Source organism: Rhipicephalus microplus, unplaced genomic scaffold, assembly GCF_043290135.1.
Source record: "Rhipicephalus microplus isolate Deutch F79 unplaced genomic scaffold, USDA_Rmic scaffold_22, whole genome shotgun sequence".
NCBI lineage: Eukaryota > Metazoa > Arthropoda > Arachnida > Ixodida > Ixodidae > Rhipicephalus > Rhipicephalus microplus.
The window spans coordinates 2,451,633-2,472,027 of record NW_027464595.1 but is presented as its reverse complement, the minus strand read 5'-3'; the positions used below and the strand labels follow the sequence as shown (position 1 = coordinate 2,472,027).

The window sequence follows — 20,395 nt, the reverse complement described above, 5'->3', positions numbered from 1 at the left end:
ACTACTGAAGCATCATTGGCACCAGAGTTCAAAAAAATACACTCAATATTAACGGAACTACGAGTATTGAAAAAGTACCTTCCTCCTCCGCTCCGTCTTTCACTCTCAACTGCCCTCAACTCTTTCTTCGAACGCTCGTGCCTAAGCTCCGCCTTGACGGCGCCTACGTCAAGATGTGGCATGAGACCGCATACGCGCAAATTCTGCAGCCGATTGGATACCGGCAGTCTGTGCTGCACGTTCCACAGCCAATCAGACCAGCCGGAAATGATGACGTCACTGAGGCAGAGCGTGTCGCTTGGTGTATGGGTGGCTGAAAACCCGTTTGGCGGAGTCGCAGCGATCTGGAGCGATTCGCAGCTTTAAAGCGTTGTAATAAATTACACAATTTACGCAAAGAGCTGAAATTGATCTCTAAATTAGCCTTGGAACTTGGTGTACCGGCCCAATTTGTTTGCGAAAAATTGTAAAAACTGTTTCAGGGTCCCTTTAAATATCTTTTATTGCGTCCTTTCAGCATGTGGAGATGTACCAGATGGGGATAACCTGTTTGCACATTTTGAACGCACAAACTTGTGTGCCTGATTATTGTTTCCAAACCTTCTCGACAATCACCACGCATGGTTCACAGCTACTTCACAAACTCGTGCATTCAATAAAGCTTTGTGAGCTCGCTTCTACATTTCGAGAAAACAAACAAACAAATGTTTAGGAATAAAAGAGTTTAGCATCAACATTCATATAAATGCATTGGCATGCCACAGTGAACTTGCTGTTCGGCATTAAATCAAACAGTGCATCAGACAGCGTTCTGAACGTCAGAACAAGATGGAACAAGGTGAGGAGGTCGATCCCAGCTGGTCCTGACAGATGCGCCGTTTGATTCTGATTTATCAGAAAGTTTAAAAAGGCTTTTAGCACCGCTTTCAAGCCGTGGTAGCCATATCCTCGGGCAGCAAGTGTTAACCCTTGTGTTGTTGCAGCCCTTTTACTGGGCCACAACAACATGTGGGTTACGTCTGGACTTCTGGTTGACAAACATTAGCTTAATGTTTCATGCTGACCGGATGGGCTTCCGTCATACCCTCGACTTCAAGGCCAGCCATGGTTCTCTCTCGAAAGTAGATCTTGTGATCTCAAACATTGTTGCTCAATTTCAATATACGAGCGTCATTGAGCATGTCTTTGAAAAAGTGCAAGAGATCTGCGCACGAAATTTTCAATGACAGCTTTAAACACATGAAAAAGTTAGCGTCTGTAACTTTCAGGCCAGTCTGCAGGTACTGTATACGAGACGTTGCCCACCGATGCATCACGGATTGTGAGCTTGTGAAGCTCACGGCACTGGTAAGTGATTCCTTGCTTCACATTTGCCTGCGTTAAAAGGAACGCTGTATAAGACTTCTAAACATAGTTATCTGGACATCTGTATTCATGTAGTAATGCTCAAACTTGCTAAAAAATTGAAGTGTTTACTCAAGGCGCATTGTGCTTTCTTCTCTTACACTTGAAAACTCGAAATGTTTTATGTATATTTGCCACTGACATATCCAACGAAGTGCTGTGGTTTATATGGCAAGAGAAGCATATCTACCCGTATACCTCTGCGTATGTCTAGTTCGTGCAAGGACTGGTGTGCTTGAAGCCGTAATATGGGTCATAAGCAAATGACTATCACTGTACCACGCACTCTACAGTGCATATTTGAAGAAGAGAAAAAGGATGACGAGCATGAAGAGGCAATGTTGCTTTGCAAGTTCATATTGCGGGCCCCGTGGTTGTAATTTATTAAAAGGCCTTGCCGAATTTTCATGCAGGAAAGCACTTAGGTGCAGTTCAATTGCTGAATCGACAGGAAGCTCACCAAGAGGTACGTCTATTGGCAGCAACTCAGTCCTATAGAAATTTGGCCCTATCTAACTTTCATATTGTTTCGAAATGAAAAAATTTTAGCAGATCCCACGCACAGTTGCAATCGATGATGTGTGAAGCACGAATGAAAAACAGTTATATGTCACTTTAAAATCAGCACAACGTTAAAAGCGGAGGGAAATATGACGTACATGACTTCCGTGTCTTGATTATTAAGTTTCGATGTGTTGTTTACTCGTCATCTATTCACATCACGTGATACTAAATTTAGTGTATGTGGAGCTAGCGAAACGGACACGAGCACGCTATAATCGTGGTTTGTTGTCTTGTTCTTAGACGACACTCGTTTCAGGGTTATCATGCTTGCACCAGTCGTATATTTTCGTCATACGTGGACGTCACGTAAAACCAAATTTGCTACATGTGGAGCTAGCAAAATGGCCACGAACGCATCGTGAAGGGCCCAATATACTCCAATGTAGCGTTGACGCACGCGCATGCGCACGCTGGGCACAGTGACGCTTCGTTAGCAAAACGCGAGCAGTCTATAGTCTGACTCCAGGCGCGACAGGCGTGACCAGCGTCTGTCGGCGCGGCCCAACGGCAACCAGTGCGAAATGCGACATGCTGTATTTCGCGCCAAAGCTTACCTAGACTGCACTGCGTCTACCTCTTTCTGTGACAGAGGGACGCCGGACGCACTGAAATGAGCATGCGTCAAAGCAACGCAGCGCGGCGGCGCCTACTAGTGTATGGCAGGACCAGCGCCTGGCGTCCCAACGCTGGCGTGACGCGACGAAATAAACGCCGGCGAGCACGCGCACGGCGTCACGTCAAAATGTAGTGGCGTAGTCATGTTCTCACATGACGTGTAGTAATGTTCTCACATGACACGCATCTCAAGGTTATCATATTTGCACCAGTCACATATTTTCGTCATCGATTGGCGTCGCGTAATACCGAGTTTGGTACATGTGAAGCTAGCGAAACGGCCGCGAGTGCATCATGAGCATGCTATGTAGTCATGTTGTTACATGACACGCATCTCATGTTTATCGTGTTTGCACCAGTCACATGCATCTGTCATTTATACACATACCGTAATACGAAATTTGGTATATGTGACGCTAGCGAATTAGCCATGAGCGCAACGTGAGCGTGGAACGTAGCCATGATGTTACATGACACACATGTCATGAGTTTCATGCTAGGGTCTGTCGCTTGTGTTTGCCATGCAAACATGTCATGCCATAAAAGTTTTGCAACAAGTCATGGGAACGAAATCACTGCAAGAGTAAGGACCACGTAATGTAAGTCATGATTTTCATGACGTACATGTCATGATTTTCATGTTGTGACAAGTCAAGTATGCTCGTCATACAGCCATGTTATGCCATACCCAGTTTGGTATCGATACCATTATCAGAACAGCCAGGAGAACCAAAATTCGTGGCGGATAGTTAGTTAGATAGATAGATAGATAGATAGATAGATAGAAAGATAGATAGATAGATAAATAGATAGATAGATAGATAGATAGATAGATAGATAGATAGATAGGTACGCTGAAAGTCGCCGAAGTTCACTAAGAAATGCTTCGCATTTAAAATCACTGATAGTGTCGTGCTGTATAGGCAGGAAACTCATTACATTACACGTCTTATTCCATTGGTAATGTTGGTATTATGAAAGTAAAAAATTATTTGAAGCAACCATTGGGGCTATGGTTAGTATTTAACAGGAGATCTTTTCGGCGTGTTGAGAACTTGTAAACTCTCCTACATCCACATACATAATGACAAAACCGACAATTTATTCTAGCACATCTAGACTTCTCATTCTCACAGCTCTCTGCCCAGTAAGGGTATAGTATGTGGATGTTTACAAGCTGGAACCGCGCCATGAATATGAGACACGTTGAGCTCTTAAAGTTTTTATCATGTGGGGTTCGTTTCCTTGTAACTGACATCACACAGTTACCTACACAGGCGCCTGGCATTTCGCCTGCATTGAAATGTGACCACTTCGGCCGACACGGACCTTTCGTTTCAGGAGCGAAAAACTGTTGCCACTGTACTACACAGGTCGACGCTTAACTGGTCGCCTATTTTCTCAACAAATGCCACTCAGCGGTGAAGTACATAATGAATAGGGCCCGTCACAGTGTGCGTGCGGATTTTGTATCGCGTAGGCGGGCTACAGGCTTTTATAAAGGAAAGAACGGCGATTGATAAACAGCGCAGTTTTGTGCCAATAAGTCTGCCTTGGACCAGAACAATAGCGTTGCCACGCTGCGCAGGAGTGATAGAACAAACCTTAACAGTCTTTATACCGTTTTCGTCAGGCTTCTCTCAATGAGTACGCCTCCGCGCTTACTTATATCGGGTAATTCCATGCCAACTATCCCAACCGTGCCCTCACCAACAATAACTTTATGTCAAATAGTTTGGGAAAATTACACAAATATATGCATTAACCCTAAGAAATTTTTCCAAGGTATTTGCAGCGTCAAAACATTTTTGCGTCCGTGGCCGCCATTTGAAGTTCAAGAAATGGCGGAAAACTAGGAATAAAAAAAAATTCCCATAAATTCACTCTTTCGCACAATATTTCAATACTTGCTTTTTGGCGTTTTTTGAGCAACGTGCTCGTATTACATAAGACAGTTACTCATCATAGCTTCAAAATCTTCAAAGCGCACACAAAACTATGCAAATTGTTGTGTTTTCGCAGAACTTCGCTACAATAAAAACCTTCAATAGAAAGAATAAATCATTATCATAAAACTCTGCGTAATATTTACTGTGTAGAAATATTTTTGTTTTGCCAGTGTGTGGCACATAGCACCGAAAATAAAACTTTGAACTTGGCAAAAAGGCCCGTTTGGTCTAAGTTGAGACGTCTGTAGTACTCTTAAGTGCTCCACAAAAAAGTCTGGTGAAAAATGAATAAGATTGATGATCATAGCAACTTTGTTCACAAAAAGTGTATTCGAAGTCATTCTTCGTATTAGTAGAGAAATACATTTTTGAAGTTTATACGCGTTATTCCATTGTATTGTTTTGGGGGCAATACAAACCAACTGAATTCGCCGCATAATTAAGTGGTAGTGCACTTGCAAAACATGCTTTAATGTTCAGCTTATTAGTACTCTATTTTGTATACCACATATTGTGGTAAAGATATAACAATGCAAATGATTTTACGTCACTACACTCCAAATAATGAAACGCGTTGCATTTATTGCATGTGGCTATGAGACTCCATTGACGTAAAAAAAAAAAGATGTCGCAACGTTCATATAGATCGTGCGAAGGGGCATGATCGTAGTAAATAACCGCGCTGACGACCCCTTCGCACGATCGCACAAGCTGATCCACACAAAATTCACCTGTGTATTCCGCAAACGGCGCACGATGTGACGACGTCCTGCGCATTCGCGCCTACCGCATGGCGTCCATATGTCGCGACAGAGTATGCTAAGCTGCTTTTTCTCAGCTTGTTTGGGTGGCTGCTGGCAACAGATATTGATTAAAGCAGGAATCGTCAGTCTGGTAACATGCACTGACTCACAGCTATCATGAGATAATATCAGATTCTTATTTGGCGTAGTCGTCAGCCGCCGCCTGTGCTTTGTGCTGATGGAGTAAGTAACGCAATTCATCGTTGGGAGCGTAGTGACGTGCAGTGCCTTCGCATTTTTATATCCTTACCTCTGTTTAATATAACCTCACTGGTAATGATGGTTGAATAAACTTCAAAAATGTTTCTTTCACTAAATAAAAATGGCTTAGATTATACTTTTGTGAACAAAATGGCTACGATTACCACCTTAGGGTGCTACAGACGTCACAAATTAGACTGAAGTGGCGTTTTCGCCAAGTTTAGAGATTTATTATAGAGTCTACGTGTCACAACCCGACAAATCAAACGTATATGTATATAATAAATTTTACCTGGAGCTGAAAAAAGTAATTTACGCATTCTAATAAGGGTCGTGTTTCGCAGCAAAATTCTCGAAACACTACAATTTGCTTATTTTTTGGTACACTATGAAGAGTGCAAATTTTTAAGCAATGATAAGGAACTGTTCAATAGTACCAGCATGTTGCTGTAGAAACGTAAAAAAGCAAGTATTGAAATAATGTGCGAAACAATCAAATAACGGAAATTTCTTTCGTACCTGTTTTCCATCATTTCGTGAATTGTAAAGGGTGGTCACGGGCGGGAAAAGTTTTTGCCTCTCAAAATATCTCGAGAAATTACTTTGAAACTATTGTCCATATGTGTGTAATTTTGTCAAACTATTTCGTAGAAATCAATTTTTATCGAGTGCTCTGGTGGGGACAGTTGGCGTGGAATGACACTACTTGTTCTGTATCTTGCTTTATTGTATGTCCAGTACGTGCGAGTGAGGCATAGTCACTTCCGGAAAAGTGTAAGAATTGCACGGCGATATCACAATCCTAGCATGGAGCAACGGTCTCGCCCCCGATCCTCTCTCGCCATATTTTTCTGTGCTTTCTCGCGTTCTAATAAGGCCACAGTGTGAACGAAGTCGTTTCGCATTTACTCCAGTGTCGGTGTCGGTGTAATACATTGTTTCCAAAAAACAAAAATGAGAATTTGCTAATGCTGAAAAATTGACAAAGATGTAGATAAACGAAGCGACGAAAATAATGACAATCACAGTGATTGCTATACATGTGCTGCGCCGTAAAGTGCAATGCTGTCACAACAAAAATACGAGTGAAGTGCCAGCAAACAAAATAAAGGAATGTTGTTTTGTATTTCAAAAGAAATCATGAAGGCTTCTCAAAATAAACGTAGCTTTAGTTTCTGCCCTATAACTCAGGTTTTCAGAGCGAATAGTGTTCAACTCACTAACGTGCCGCCCCTCCGATTAATCTTTCAAATGCCATAATCTTCAACTGCCTAAGTTTTCAATGTGAGAAGCATCTATTTGTTTATTCCTTTGCTTCGTGCTACTGTTTAGTCGGTGGATGGCAATCGTTTTCTTGCATGAAACGGCAAAATTATTGACGTCTCGATGTAATCACTGGAAGAAACTAAAGTAAAAAAACTTTAATATAACTTATATTGGGCTAATATCTTGTGTTTTGCTTCCCTGTACAGACGATATTGCTTCTGTGCTTCAGGCTATGTATTTTGCAAGGAAGTTTACCCGAATTCTCAGAGATGGACAACCCTGCGTCCTTCTCGTCGGCGAGTGCAACCAGGTGACCATATCTTTCAAATAGCACTAGTGGTATTTATACACTATTCTATATCATTAGGCTAATTGAAAATGCAGTAATGGCTTCTAGCTATTATACCCCCTTTATTAATCAGTAAGTGCACTTCCCCGCATTTACATTCCCTGAACTAATGGCAGCACCTGCTATGTTTCAAGTCGAGACAAGCTCCTAGTTGCACGCACTGCGGCTTGTCTGTTATGCCTGTTTATGTCAAGGGAGGAGAGCCTACATTTTTTATGTCATAGTGCAAATAAACTGCGCACGAACAACCTCTTTGTAGTAACTGCCTAATCAGCATTAACTGGCTACATAGCAGGAAGGCTTGCTTTACAATTATGAAAAAAAAAATGGCAGCATATCCACGGAGTGAATGATGGAGAGTGGGGCGAAGAATGCGTCCGTCCATTCGTTCTTGCTTCCGTCCGTCCATGCGTCCGTCTGTGTGACCGTCCATGCGTCCATCAGCCCGTCCGTGCGTGCGTCTGTTCATGCGTCCGTCCCTGCGTTCGTCCATGCGTCCATCCATGCATCTGTCTATGTGTCTGTTCGTCCATCTATTCAACACTCCAAGTACCACCGTCTCGCATCTTTTCATCATATATTCCCCATATAGAAGTACCGCCATCCAGCGGACATTCCAAGGACTAAACGAGAGGTGGCACACGCACACTTTCTTATGGCTTGCGCTTCGGGTCCACTTCCCACCTTTAACCACTTCGAGGTCATGGTATATACTAGTTCACTGTATTCATGGCACTGCGGCCGAACGCTCGCTAAACCTTTCGAAAACCAAGGAGGTTACGCCCAGCGAGTATGACGTAGCAAACTTTTTCAGTCAGATATTGCTCAATGTACATGCCAATGGCTGCTAATGGGAAATGAGAGGCGGAGAATTCGGCTTTTACATTCTTACGGCTTGCGCTTCGTATCTACTTCCCATTTTTAACCACATCGAGTTCATTCATGGTATATACAAGTCCATTGTATTCATGGCACTGTGGCTCAACGCTCGCTAAACCTTTCTAAAGCTAAGGAGGTCACACCCAGCGAGTATAACGTAGCAACCTTTCTTGTCAGATAGTGCTCAATGTACATGCCAATGGCTGCTAATGGGGATCGCAGCCTGCGTGTTAACTAAAAGCCGAATGCTCCTGTCTCTCATTCCCCATTAGCAGCCATTGACATGTGCATTGAGCACTATTTTTCATTGTGCAACAACGCACAGAAAAAGTCTCTCACCGGCACCACCTTGGAGGTCAATATGTTATACTTGTTATATACTACGGGGGACGAACGGTTGCCGCTATAAGGAGCTTCGCCCCTAAAAAGGTCCATTGAATCAGCGTATCGAAGACCCTTCGCTTAGCAGAATAATTGAGATAGGTGGTCTTTATAGGGGCAAGCAGTTGCTTGTACAACCTAGAATAGAACAAGATTACATTATTGTAGATAGTTGAAAACTAAATTATTAAGATGTTTCCTTCGTATTCATTTTGAAGTCCCGTATAGTTATCTCAAACACTGAGAACACCTTGACAACTGGCGTGTCACACAGATAAAGCTGAGATATTGAAATGCAGGTGTTGAACTACTTGGTATAAGTGGCTATTTCGAAATTACAGAGAAGAGCAACATAAGAATAAGATCAGCCTTTTAAATTACTGCACAGGTTGAATAATGTTTTGTCGGTTCATTGTTCGTTCCGCTATATCGAACATGAAGTTTCACAATAAAAAAACAGTGAGAAAAAGTTGCTCAAGAAGGGCGAACAAATGAAACCAGGCATTGAAAAACGCGAAGAAAATGCTGTACATAATATTTATGCATGTTTATGTAATAACTACACAGTTCCAAATAAATCCTAACTCCTCAGAAAACAATGTTAATTATGCTGCAGCTTTTATTATTTATCTAATGTATATGTCTGTGTATAGTGTTTTGAGTTGTAAAAATACTACAGTGTTTCGTCACTACTAACTGCGGGAACCAATATTCCATCACAAATTGTTGCCCAATCATTGGCACATAAACAAAAAAAAATTTAGCACATGCTAACAACTTCTCTTCACTTCAGAACGAGGACAGAGCAGGTTTGCAGCACTGCGCAAACAATTCTAGGCGACGACGTTGATTTTAAAATTAGCTCTACAAATGCGCATTGTACGTCGCCCATTCTGATTCCTATCTTTCCTTTATGACAGGCTGCTGACTTACAGCTACCTGTGTGCCTTCAACGCCTGGCTAGTGCTGTGTCCACACACCCTGTCATACGATTGGCAGATGGGCAGTATACCTCTCGTGACGTCACCGAGTGACTGCAGGAATCTGGCTACACTGGCGTTACTCGCTTCGCTATTGACTCTCGGCTGGCGGGCTTTGACGACAATAAAAATTAAAAGCAGCGTGAGTTCACATAATGTTGCGTAATTATCATCCTGCGCGCATTGCCTAAAACTGGGACAACGATCATTTACTTTAATTTCATTTATGCCAATTTTTTGAGGGAGGGAGATACTAAAATGCAATTGTTTGTGTTGATCATGCATGGACATAAAATGGTATATTTCCGCCATAAAAATTATTGTGTTGGTTTCGAAGACGATCAAATTTCGAGTCTAGAAAGCACTATATGGCGTCAATGTCTGAGAAATTTAGAATTAATTAGCATCACGAGGTCAACTTGTGTTTGGTCTTGTAGCCAACTTGTAAGAAGTCGAGGGGACCAGTATTTTTATTCTCCTCACATCTGAGGGCGATGACGCCTAAACCTACTTGCGCAACTTTTTTCGTATGTTGCATTCTAAGGAAGCTTGACATTGCTATATTTATTTGCAGATGGCTATACGATACTTGTCCTTTCACAAGGACGCGAGTTATATTGTCTATCAGCTGGATTATCTATCAAAACCGGAGAACGAGTTCCTCTGTGACGGGACGAGTAGTCTCAATAGCCCGTTCAGACGCGGTTCACTGTTCTGTCTTTACAGACATAAATTAATAAACATGAATGACTACAGACAGGCATCTGTATTGGTGCGAAAATTTGTGTCCTTGTGTTCTCCACTATTTTATGCCCTCTGCCCTAAACAACATTCAACTAGCTAAACTTCATACGTCTCTTCAAAAATTATATATTGGCCTTTCTTGTAGTGACAGTCAGAACTCTCGATATGACCTAATAAAGCTTCATCATTGAAGACTTATATCGTGCTTACACATCATCAAATAGACGCAAGCACCACACAATTACTACCTGAGACAGAAGGAAAGTTTAAAAGAGAAAGTAATCATGAAAGCAGGGGGTGCAAACACAAACACAAATAAAGGGATGAATACAACACAAACCCCGTCTGGGTTCCTTCTGTTGCGTTCCATTCTGCATGCGTTACCTCCTTCATTATGAGTCCTTACAAAGAAGCTCGACTTTCAGCCACTTTAAGTATTACCTTTAACATTTGTGCACATGCGCATGAGTGTATTTGTGTGCTTGCATGTGTGTCTTCGGAAGAAACGTTCTGTAATCATATGCGCTGCCCGAAATTGTTATTGATAGCTGTATACTAAGATAGGTGGAGAGTTTGAAGTGATTGTTATTCCATGTGACGCATGTAGCCTGCCGGTGGATCAAGAGAACAACTGTGTTGCTACAACAATAATGAGCGGCTGCACGGCCATTCATTAAGACTACTGGTGCCCCTGTTCCTGACAGTGCTGCCATTCCTTCCGGCATCCAACTTATTCGTGACCGTTGGCTTCGTTGTAGCTGAGAGAGTCCTCTACATTCCTAGGTAATACCATTAACAGTGCAAATTACAGTGGTTGCATGTGTACCTATGTTAGCCGAAATCGAGTGGTGTTCCTAAGACGGAGTGATTTGATCAAATATGATATCTGAAAAGCAACTTTTTAGTATGAATTGAACTGTGCAAATTACGTCTTTCTAAAAAAACGTTCCAACCTTGAACTAGTGGTGAAAGGCTAGAACTATCAGTGGAGCTACTTTTCGAACTAGCTAAGTTATGCTCGTAATGCCAAATTTTGCCAGAGATCCTATATTTTCACTGGTAGTACTAAGTATGCCTAAACATGCCAGACAGACATGTCACGCTACTATCGGTTACTTTATGTTCTGATTGTAGTCAGGTCACTAAGCACCGTTACGTGAGGTCGCAGGATGTAATTCCGCATGTGGCGGCTGCATTTTTGATGGAGGCGAAAGTGCAGAGGGGCTGTGTGCGTAGATTTGGGTGGCAAACTATCTGGCAAACGAAAAGCTACACTGAGATACACCAAAGCTTGTATTGCGAGACGTGACGTTGAAACGAACGTAACAGGTGGTCACAAGAAAATAATGATATTCATGTCTTGTACGGCATCATTAAAATGCCACGCTCAGGGTGCTCTCACGACCGGTTCACTAGGTTCATATGCACAAACATTGATAACAATAGACGTGGCTGATGAACATAAATGACGAGGGCAAACATATATAGGTTATGATACGCGCGTCATATATGATATTATATACAATACTCTTCTTTGGTGAGCTTTCTACTTTTATACTTGCTGTATATATACCAATATTGGTACAGCGTGACAGGAGTGGATGATGCACGTAAATGACAGGTCATGTATTGAGTATACCATGCGAGTTTCATGAGTATAGTATGTACTATATTGTACATACATCCGTGTATGTCAAGCACGCGATACATATAGCGAAATAAATGTTCAGACTTCATAACCTTCATTTGCCTCAGATACAAACTAGGTAATGTACGCGCATCTGTACTGACTGCTTTGCATCGCAGTGATTCCTTTAGTTCGTGGCTTCAACCACACTTCTTTCTTCGCGAAAGACGCTGTGTATCCTTTAACTTTTTACGTTGCACTTGGCTCGCCAATCAATCAACAGCCTTCAGAGACACGCGTTTCTCATCTTGTGAAATGCACATCACTGACAAAAATTTCAGCCTTTATTTCTTCACCGTAGCAAATTCAAGGTTTTTTGTTCGATCTTCCAACTAAATATAAGATGCTGCAAACCTTGCTGCAGTGGATTTCTTCCTATTGCAGCATAGGCGTCACTCTGCTGGTGGCTGAAGGGATGTCCCGCCTCCACACGTGGTGCTCTAGAGTGCTCCGGTGGTGCCCCACGAGCCTCTGCTTCATTCTAGTGGTGCTCTTCGCGGCACGCACCTGGAACCGGAACGGCGTTTGGACATCCAGGAAAGCCCTGTTTGAGTGGGTGAAATTCATACTGTTTTCGTGTGAAGTTCAAGTTACTTCTACATTCCCTGTTAGTCATATGCTGAATGTGAGTCTATTTACTGTCTTTTTTGTGTTTGTGTTCAATAAGTGTAAATTATATGAACAAGACATTTTGTTTATTCCAGATCTGGTATAAGAGACCTTCCGGGAAACGCAAAGATGCATTACAATTACGCTAATTTGCAGAAGGACACAGGAAACTCGGACTTGGCCATCAAACACTACAGGCTAGCAATCGAGTGAGTTCTTTGTTGTTGTAGTTTTAAAGACGATAGTCTTTCTTGGGGACCTTCGATGCAAAAATTTTGGTCTGTCTATTTGTCTGTTCGTACATTCCTAACAATAGCAGACACGGCACCAGCGGATACCCTAAATGCCCGACCTCATCCGCAGCACCCATCAATGTTGCTCAAGGCTCACCGTTCATACTTGTAGCGCTAGCGTTTATCATGCGGCGCTGACCATGCAACGCTTGCATGAAAAGGGATGTGTTTTCAACGCTTTCCTAAGACGACACGGTAGTGCCACCTATCCGTCACCTTGCGTTCTACACCTTACCACCTCTGAGACAGGCGTGCACACCCATCTAAGAGCCATGCATTTCGTTTTCCAATATAACTGCCAGATAGCGCTTATATCTCAGGTGTGACGTGTCTTCGTGCGCTCGTTCGCCTGTGCTGCGTGCTCGAGGCACTCTAGCGCAGCGCTTCCAGAATACCATTCTCCAATTTTCTTGCGCAAAACATCAAATAAACGTTTTGTTCAATCTTTCCAGACGCAAGACTATCGTCTTTCGACAACATTTGCAGATTAACATGCAGATACGGCGCCAATATTTATTCGACGCTACTAATTAAGGGTATTCTTGTTTTGACGCTTTGTTTATTATTTATTCGTTTTTCAAGTAAGAAGTGTTTTTAAGCTATGCTGGTCAGCAGAACAAAGTGACATTCAGCGAAAAGCTACCACCGTTACATGGGCACTCAAATAAGACCATTCGAGTCCTTAAACGAGGCATCGAGATTTTCAAACGGTACAGCGCGGGATTTCTAAGGTGATACGCCGGCCAAACAGCCCTTAAACCTTGTCTTTTAAACTTTACTTTTAACAAAATGGTGTCTGGCCACTATTCTTTGACAGGACCGCATTACGTAAGCAGGTTGAGGTGAAAAGAATTTAAGAAAAAGTTTATTCTTATAATGATTGATGAGGCCATCGCTTGCGCTGGTGATGGCGTTAAGTGTTTATTGCAGCAGAAAATTGGGCGTAGTAAAACAGGGTGATATTTGATTTATTCCTTCTGCTTTTCGCACCACAGGTTGTGGCCAGATCATGCCAGCGCTCACAATAACTTGGGCACTGTGCTTACATCGGCGGAAGAATCTGAACATCACTTTCGATACGCCTTGCACGTCAACCCAAACCACCCAGGAGCTCATTTCAACCTGGCCAATATCTACAGGTACATAGGGTTTCCCTACTTTTGAGGCAGTTAAGCAGTACAGTTAGCACAGCCAAGCTGCAGTGAACCACAATCACGAGAAAGAAAACCGAGAAAAAACAAAACAGACTCTTTCAACGCATATTGGTAATGCATTGGTAGGGTCGTAATAAAAGCCTTACCAACCCAACTGTGCCTATCGTTTGTTATTTTGTCTGTTGTCATGACCACGCCTCGCACTTCAGCATATGCTCGACCTCTCATCTTCTGTACATGCTTCCAGGGTAATCTTTCGCTCATTGTTTGCCAGAAATCAATCTATCCTGCAGTAAACAGTTTGCCCATGAATAACAAAAAAAGAAATATCCTTTGTTTTTTCCGTACAGTAAGCAAGGCCAAAAAGATGTCGCAAGAGCCTTGTTGGAGCGTGCGGTGGAGCTTGACCCCGATTTCTGCGAGGCCTACTCGTCGCTTGCTGTCCTCGCGGCTGACAGAGGTGACCTAGCTGAAGCCGAGAGGCTGCACGAGATGGCGTTAAAGAGCGATGACAGAAATGCCGACGCCCGGAATAACTACGGCACATTCCTTCAGTCACAGGGTGAGGCCGTCTTTAGAGTAACTTCTACTCCTCTATATTAGGCTCAAGTCGTGCCACGTAGTGACAAGATATGTACTTTCCGGCAGCTAAGTAACTTGTCACCTGTTTAATAAACTATATGTTATTCAAATCAGCTATAGCCCTAAAAACCGCTACTGCAACTTTTAAGTTTCCCGACCTCTGGTCTCAAAGTATAGACATTATGTCGAGCGTAATGAAATGACTGGATATGTTTCGCTGTACAATTTTAAGAGATTACATCGTTATCTTGCAGGACTTCTGAAGTTATCAACAATATAAACGGGATATGTTGCAAGGATGGGTAAATAATTAAGCGTTATGAGGTGTGGCTGCCTAGCATGATTGTCTACACAAAAAAAAACAGGTAGTTTAAAATTTGAATACTGCGAAAATTCTGCAGAAGACGAAGCGTGAAACGGTTGAACTAAGAATGTCACTAGTACGGCAATGGGTGTTGTTCAACTCCAATGACAACCCTCTTCCATCAATTTTCATCTCTAATTCAACCTAGATTACTCGTTGGCATTTTCTGCTTTTCAATGATCTTATTCAGGTAAGCATGTGCTCTTTTCTTTACAGGCCGCGCTGAAGAGGCCATGGCACAGTATCATCATGCTCTCGACATTCAAGAAAACCACACCATGGCACTTCTGAACGCAGCTAAGAGCCTTCGGAGCATGAATCTAAACATGCAGGCCGAAAGCCTCTACAAGAGGTTAGCTACGAGGTTATACTACAGCCGACCATCCTTCTTAGAACAAAGTTAACCAACGAACCTCCGTGGTGTTGTGACAATGCTCCGCCGCGATGACATAAGAGGCGACCTAAAGAAAGAATATGTCAATTTGATTCCATTTACCCACCCTTTCTTTTACAGCATGTCCACATTAGGTAATCCTAAACCCGCCAAGACCATGTACGATGCCTCAAATAATTACTTTCTCACCTGTTCAATCCGACAGGAGAAGTCACAACAGGGAGGACTTTAAAAGAAGTGAGCATAAACCTAAAATGCGTTTCAGCCACCCTAATTCGTGTAAGCCTTTCAGATAGCAGTGGACGCATTAGTGAGGCAGAGCTGTGGCGCTATCGTTCGAAAGATCGCCTCAGTTGTACTTAGTGGAGTAACACCATTGTGTGTTCAAGGTGTGCATTTGAATGTAAGATCTTGCGGAGAGACATCCTACATCATATGACGTCTCAGATATCAGAAAGTGAATTTTCCAACCTTTTTACCACACTTTTCTTGTTAGCCTAGACTTCCTACAAAATCATTTCGGGGCACACCTTCTTAGCGTTGTTTGTAATCTGTGTAATGAACGACTGTGCATGACAATTTTGCGGCTGATGCTCTTAAAACAAACAACAAGCAGCTGAATCCATCAGAAGCAGCCTGAAAAAACACACGTTGCTGTTAAACTAACACCGTTTATGCAACACGTGAATTAGAAATACTAGTTGATTTCTCTCAAATTCACTGCCCATGATGAAGTTTGGTTTATGACGGACAGAGCCCTTGCTGCTGAGCCAGATCCACTGGTGATGGACAACCTCGCTGTGTTCTACGTCAGCGCTGGGCGACTGGATGAAGCAAGAGAGCTGTTCGAGGATATAAATAAGCGTTTCCCGGACCACCGTGACAGCAAGGTTCACTATGTGAGTAGGAAATGAGGAACAGAAATGTTCGTTAGGGAGTAATAATTTGTAATAGCTGGTCTGTTGGCACTCTTGGACAGTGTAGACTGCTTCTTTTCACGTGAGAGAAAATTCGAACTAATCACGAGAGACAATTCCCGCTATATTTTTTATTACTTCTTGGCTTCGATAAAATTGTTTGTCCATATTTTATGCTATTTACCATTAGGCAGAATGCACGGTATAAAAAAATTTAGCAGAGGTTTTTATATGCACTGTAGTTTGGTTGTCCCTCATTAAAAAGAAGCTATGAAGCACTTGCTGAAAACGGGCACGTAGACAGAAATTTTTTTTCGGAGGGGGGGTGGGGCACTTCTTCGATTTTGGGGTGGGCGCATCCTTGAAATGGTCATTTTTGCGCTCTGTGCCATGGCGAAAAACAATTTTGGTAGGAGACGGGGCACGGGCCTGCTGTGCCACCGCGAGAGTACGCCCCTCGTTGACAAACTAAACACAAATAGTATAATAAAGCCTAATATAACCAGACAAGGATAGTATTTTACAATAATAAATGTCTTTCGTGTGAAGTGATTTAACGTTCAATTTTTATGACTCCGGCATTATACATACAAATAAAATTATTAGGTTATTACCGCAAAATTTATGCAAAAGTACGTCTCGGAAAGCTGCTTACGTATTACCAGCTAAGTAGTTATAAGAGTACAAGACTGGTATGCGTGCTTTTCAATCACCTGACATACTCGCAAGAATAATGTTACGAGAAAAGAATGGCACATTCATTCTAATATAGAAGAAAAGTCAAGAGAGTGTCAAAGAAGAGGCACAATTTTCAGAGTGTTGGGGTTGACGCTAACGTATTTTTAAAGATATATTGAGAGACGTCAAATGTGGGCAGAAGTTGCGTGGCTGTATACTGTGTAGGCACTGCTGAATCTATAGAGGCAAAATTTCTTTTTTTCTCTAAGTAAACGGGGTTGTATTCCTGCTTTGTTAGGTGAAAGCATTCAATCAATACTGTTCTGGATTTAAGGTATTGTAGAAAGCAGCATACAGTGTTTCGTTTCAACTTCATTTTCAGGCTCAGCTCCTAATTCAACTTCGAAGTTTTCGAGCTGCTGAGGACCTTCTGCTCGACGTGATCGACCACAACAGCACTGACAGAGGTGCCTTGCACACGGCTGCCCTGTTATACCACCACATCAACCAAACAGTCGAGGTACTTGTTGCATTTCGTCAAGTCGATCAATCACTTATTCTGTGTGCAAACGATGTATTTGACTCTGCATAGAAAATGAGTCGCTGGTTGCTCTATTTGCTGCCTGCGTCAACTTAAAATTGCTGTTATTTATTTCTCCTTTAGCTTGACTGATTGATTACTGCCCCTTAGCTGTTTAACGAATTGCATAACATAATAGTGTGGGCAATCTTGCGGTCCTTGTGTAAATCGTACCTTTAATGCTTATGACTCAAGTAACTTAATTTCTCGCAAGAGTTTAACAGTTCCCAAATGTACTTTAGACGTCTGAAAAGAGTATTTTGCGCACACATAGAACAATTTGTTTTTAATTTCACATCTGCTTCAGAAAGCAAGGAGTATAAGGGCTTATAAATCGTAGCCTTGAGTATGGAGCAGCCATGTTTCAACGAGATAAAAGAGCTGATTTCGTGGAAATTGTGGCGTCCGCATTGGTGTCAGTGTCGTTGGTTGTGAGTGAAAAATCGTGATCTTTATGTGACCGAAGAATCGAGAAAGACGCAAAAGAAATGAATAACTAAAAACTCTCGGTCTGAGTGGGGATCGAAACCGGGTTGTTTACGTGGCAAGCGGGTGTTCTACCACACAGCCACGCTTCTTTTAAAAAAAAAAAAACACAGCCACGCTTCTGCTTGCGCATACAGCGGAAATAACTTCCTCCTCTTGGAAATACAGTTAGAGTAAGTTTCACGCTTCACCAAACACACATACATGCTTCATAATAGAGCATGAATTATTGCAAGAATATTGCGTGGTACAAGCACCATTGGCCGTCAGGACATGATATTATCGTAATGACTTCATAGCTTGAAGTCAGTCACCCACTGCAAAAAGCACTCATGTTACTGCTTTCTGAAGGCCATGTTGTGGGTTCATAGCAACTGTGGAGATAGGTTTGCACAAGGCTTACCTACTATGCGCAACCGTGTAGGGATGCGACGTCCTCCACTGCCGCTGCGTGCGAAGATGTTCGTCGTTTTCTCCGGCACGGCGCAGAAACCACGTACGAGGCAGGATAACAACAACAACGGGTTTATTAACCCAAGATGCAGCACAGTGCAACACTCACTGGCTTGCAGGCCGTATAGCAAACTCCGCAAGTCCGAGCAAGTGCGTTTGCCTAGGGCGCTACGACTCCCGCACAAGGACCGAAGTCGAACGCTCGAACGAGAAGCCGCCTGCTAAGCAGCGCGTAAACCTCTCGTGGAGGCCTGAGAGCATCTGCCGCGACGAGCGAATCGTTGGGCGCAACACAGCTCGCAGGAGAGGAGGATGTCGCGCGCGCCCAATGGGAAATGGCACTGCGTTGTGACGTAGGCCCGCGTAGCGTGCCCGGACATGCCAGCGCAGGAAGAAGCCGACGGTTGACTGGCCCAGACCAAGAGGCGCCCTGGCAGCCATCTTAGTGGATGCCGGTGCTTATGCGCGCCCGGGCTACGCTGGTGGCGCGCGTGCGGCAGCTGGGGAATGAGGCGCCAGGTAGGAGGGCGGTCTCGATTCCTACACAACTTATAAAGATTTCCAAAACTAAAGGTTTGAATTGCGCACTAATAAAAAATTATCGCTATTGCGTTCAACTGTTGAAAGCGAAGCTGAATGGCTCCCAATTTTTATTTTTTCCAGCTTTATATTCAAGATATAATTGTTTATCAGATCCGCCTAATACACAAGGGTGGATGGCTACTGGGTACATTGAATGACATCATATAATCAGTAGGGATGCTCTACCGCTACCGTACTGTTGAACAGACCATATAAAGGGCCTGAACTACAAATTACTTTAACTTGTGAATATTACTGTATTAACCGTGTTTCACTACAAGAACTGGGTTCATATTTTAAATGCATACAAAATAGGCTAACTGTGAATGGTGCTGAAATTCATTTCTATAATTAGCGAGCATGCTGCGCATTTTCTTCATCTGGTAATTTTTACTGCTACTTGTTCACAGCACGCTTGCAGAACTTTGCTTTGAATCAATGTGATTTATTTTTTAATATTCCTGACTACAAGCTTTACATGCCATTATACTGCCTCAGCTCTCAAGGGGATGTTACGAATTTACATAATTATGGGGCACTTGCTGCGTCCCCACTGAGAGTTCCCTCAGTAGCCCTGAATACAATTGAAGATTGTATGAACCGCTGTGCGTTCTTGTACTATAAATATGATCGATAGATTAGTGAGTCTTTCTTAATCTTTCAGGCACTGGAATACGTATTAAAGGCTCTAAAGTTGTGCGCTGTTGACGACCACCTATGTGCAAAAATACACAGCGACCACGGTGACATACTGAAGGACCTAAATGACTTCAGCTCATCGGCACAGGTTCGTACAAGGCACGCGCTTTTATCAGAGTAATGAACCATTTTTTGAAACTCGATGACATAGCTTGGGCAGAATAATGATGTTCTGAAAGCCGAAATAAACACCCTCTTTTGTTTTAGTTCTTCACTTTGTGTCTGTAAATTATGCCAACACGCATAATATTGCAATTGTTTGGACATAATTTCCCGTAGATTAGGTGTGCCTAGATAGTAGCATTTTGAGTTGAAGTAATATAAAAGCACGTTATAGTCCCAGGAGCATGTATTAAAATAATTTGATATTTTACACTTTACCTCAATTTTACACGGAGCTAATCAATTTTCTGGCATGATGATGCGCAATAAGTCAAGTTAAAAAACAAAAATAGCTGTTCTATACAGCACGCGATTTGAGAGTAATTATATATATATATATATATATATATATATATATATATATATATATATATATATATATATTGAATTAACTTGCAGATAGCACATAAGAAAAGGATCGTATTTACTAACGTTTCGGCCGTGGCACGGCCTTCGTCAGAGTAAGTAGGTATGATACAATGCAGCCGCTTTTATAGGCTCACGTGATGAACTCTCGGTATAACAGCTAGGACAATCAAAGTAAAAAAAAATGGTAATCTGTCAGAACCTTGTGTTGACATGACTGACATGTGACGGGTGCATGAATATACAAGTCTCAA

At 42.5% G+C, this 20,395-nt stretch overlaps 1 protein-coding gene and 1 long non-coding RNA gene across 4 annotated transcripts in view; one reads left to right on the top strand and one right to left on the bottom strand.

Moving 5' to 3' along the window:
- The window catches only part of LOC142786307 (uncharacterized), a 58,976-nt gene extending 40,354 nt beyond the window's left edge, over nt 1-18,622 (bottom strand). The window contains exons 1-2 of one of the 2 annotated variants that reach the window (XR_012888998.1): nt 18,283-18,607; nt 12,177-12,366 (exon numbers count right to left, since the gene is read on the bottom strand). This is a non-coding gene — a long non-coding RNA (uncharacterized LOC142786307). Of the gene's footprint in view, nt 1-12,093; nt 12,367-18,282 lie in introns of those variants that run through there. The other variant, XR_012888997.1, reaches the window with a different exon arrangement.
- LOC142786305 (protein O-mannosyl-transferase TMTC1-like) overlaps nt 1-20,395 on the top strand; it is a 35,143-nt gene that overhangs the window by 259 nt on the left and 14,489 nt on the right. Inside the window, exons 2-13 of one of the 2 annotated variants that reach the window (XM_075883929.1) lie at nt 1,269-1,347; nt 7,009-7,112; nt 9,332-9,533; nt 10,743-10,918; nt 12,207-12,374; nt 12,527-12,640; nt 13,720-13,863; nt 14,229-14,440; nt 15,041-15,176; nt 15,973-16,117; nt 17,196-17,333; nt 19,579-19,701. In XM_075883929.1, coding sequence (XP_075740044.1) covers nt 1,269-1,347; nt 7,009-7,112; nt 9,332-9,533; nt 10,743-10,918; nt 12,207-12,374; nt 12,527-12,640; nt 13,720-13,863; nt 14,229-14,440; nt 15,041-15,176; nt 15,973-16,117; nt 17,196-17,333; nt 19,579-19,701 — 1,741 coding nt within the window. Of the gene's footprint in view, nt 1-726; nt 1,348-7,008; nt 7,113-9,331; nt 9,534-10,742; nt 10,919-12,206; nt 12,375-12,526; nt 12,641-13,719; nt 13,864-14,228; nt 14,441-15,040; nt 15,177-15,972; nt 16,118-17,195; nt 17,334-19,578; nt 19,702-20,395 lie in introns of those variants that run through there. The other variant, XM_075883928.1, reaches the window with a different exon arrangement.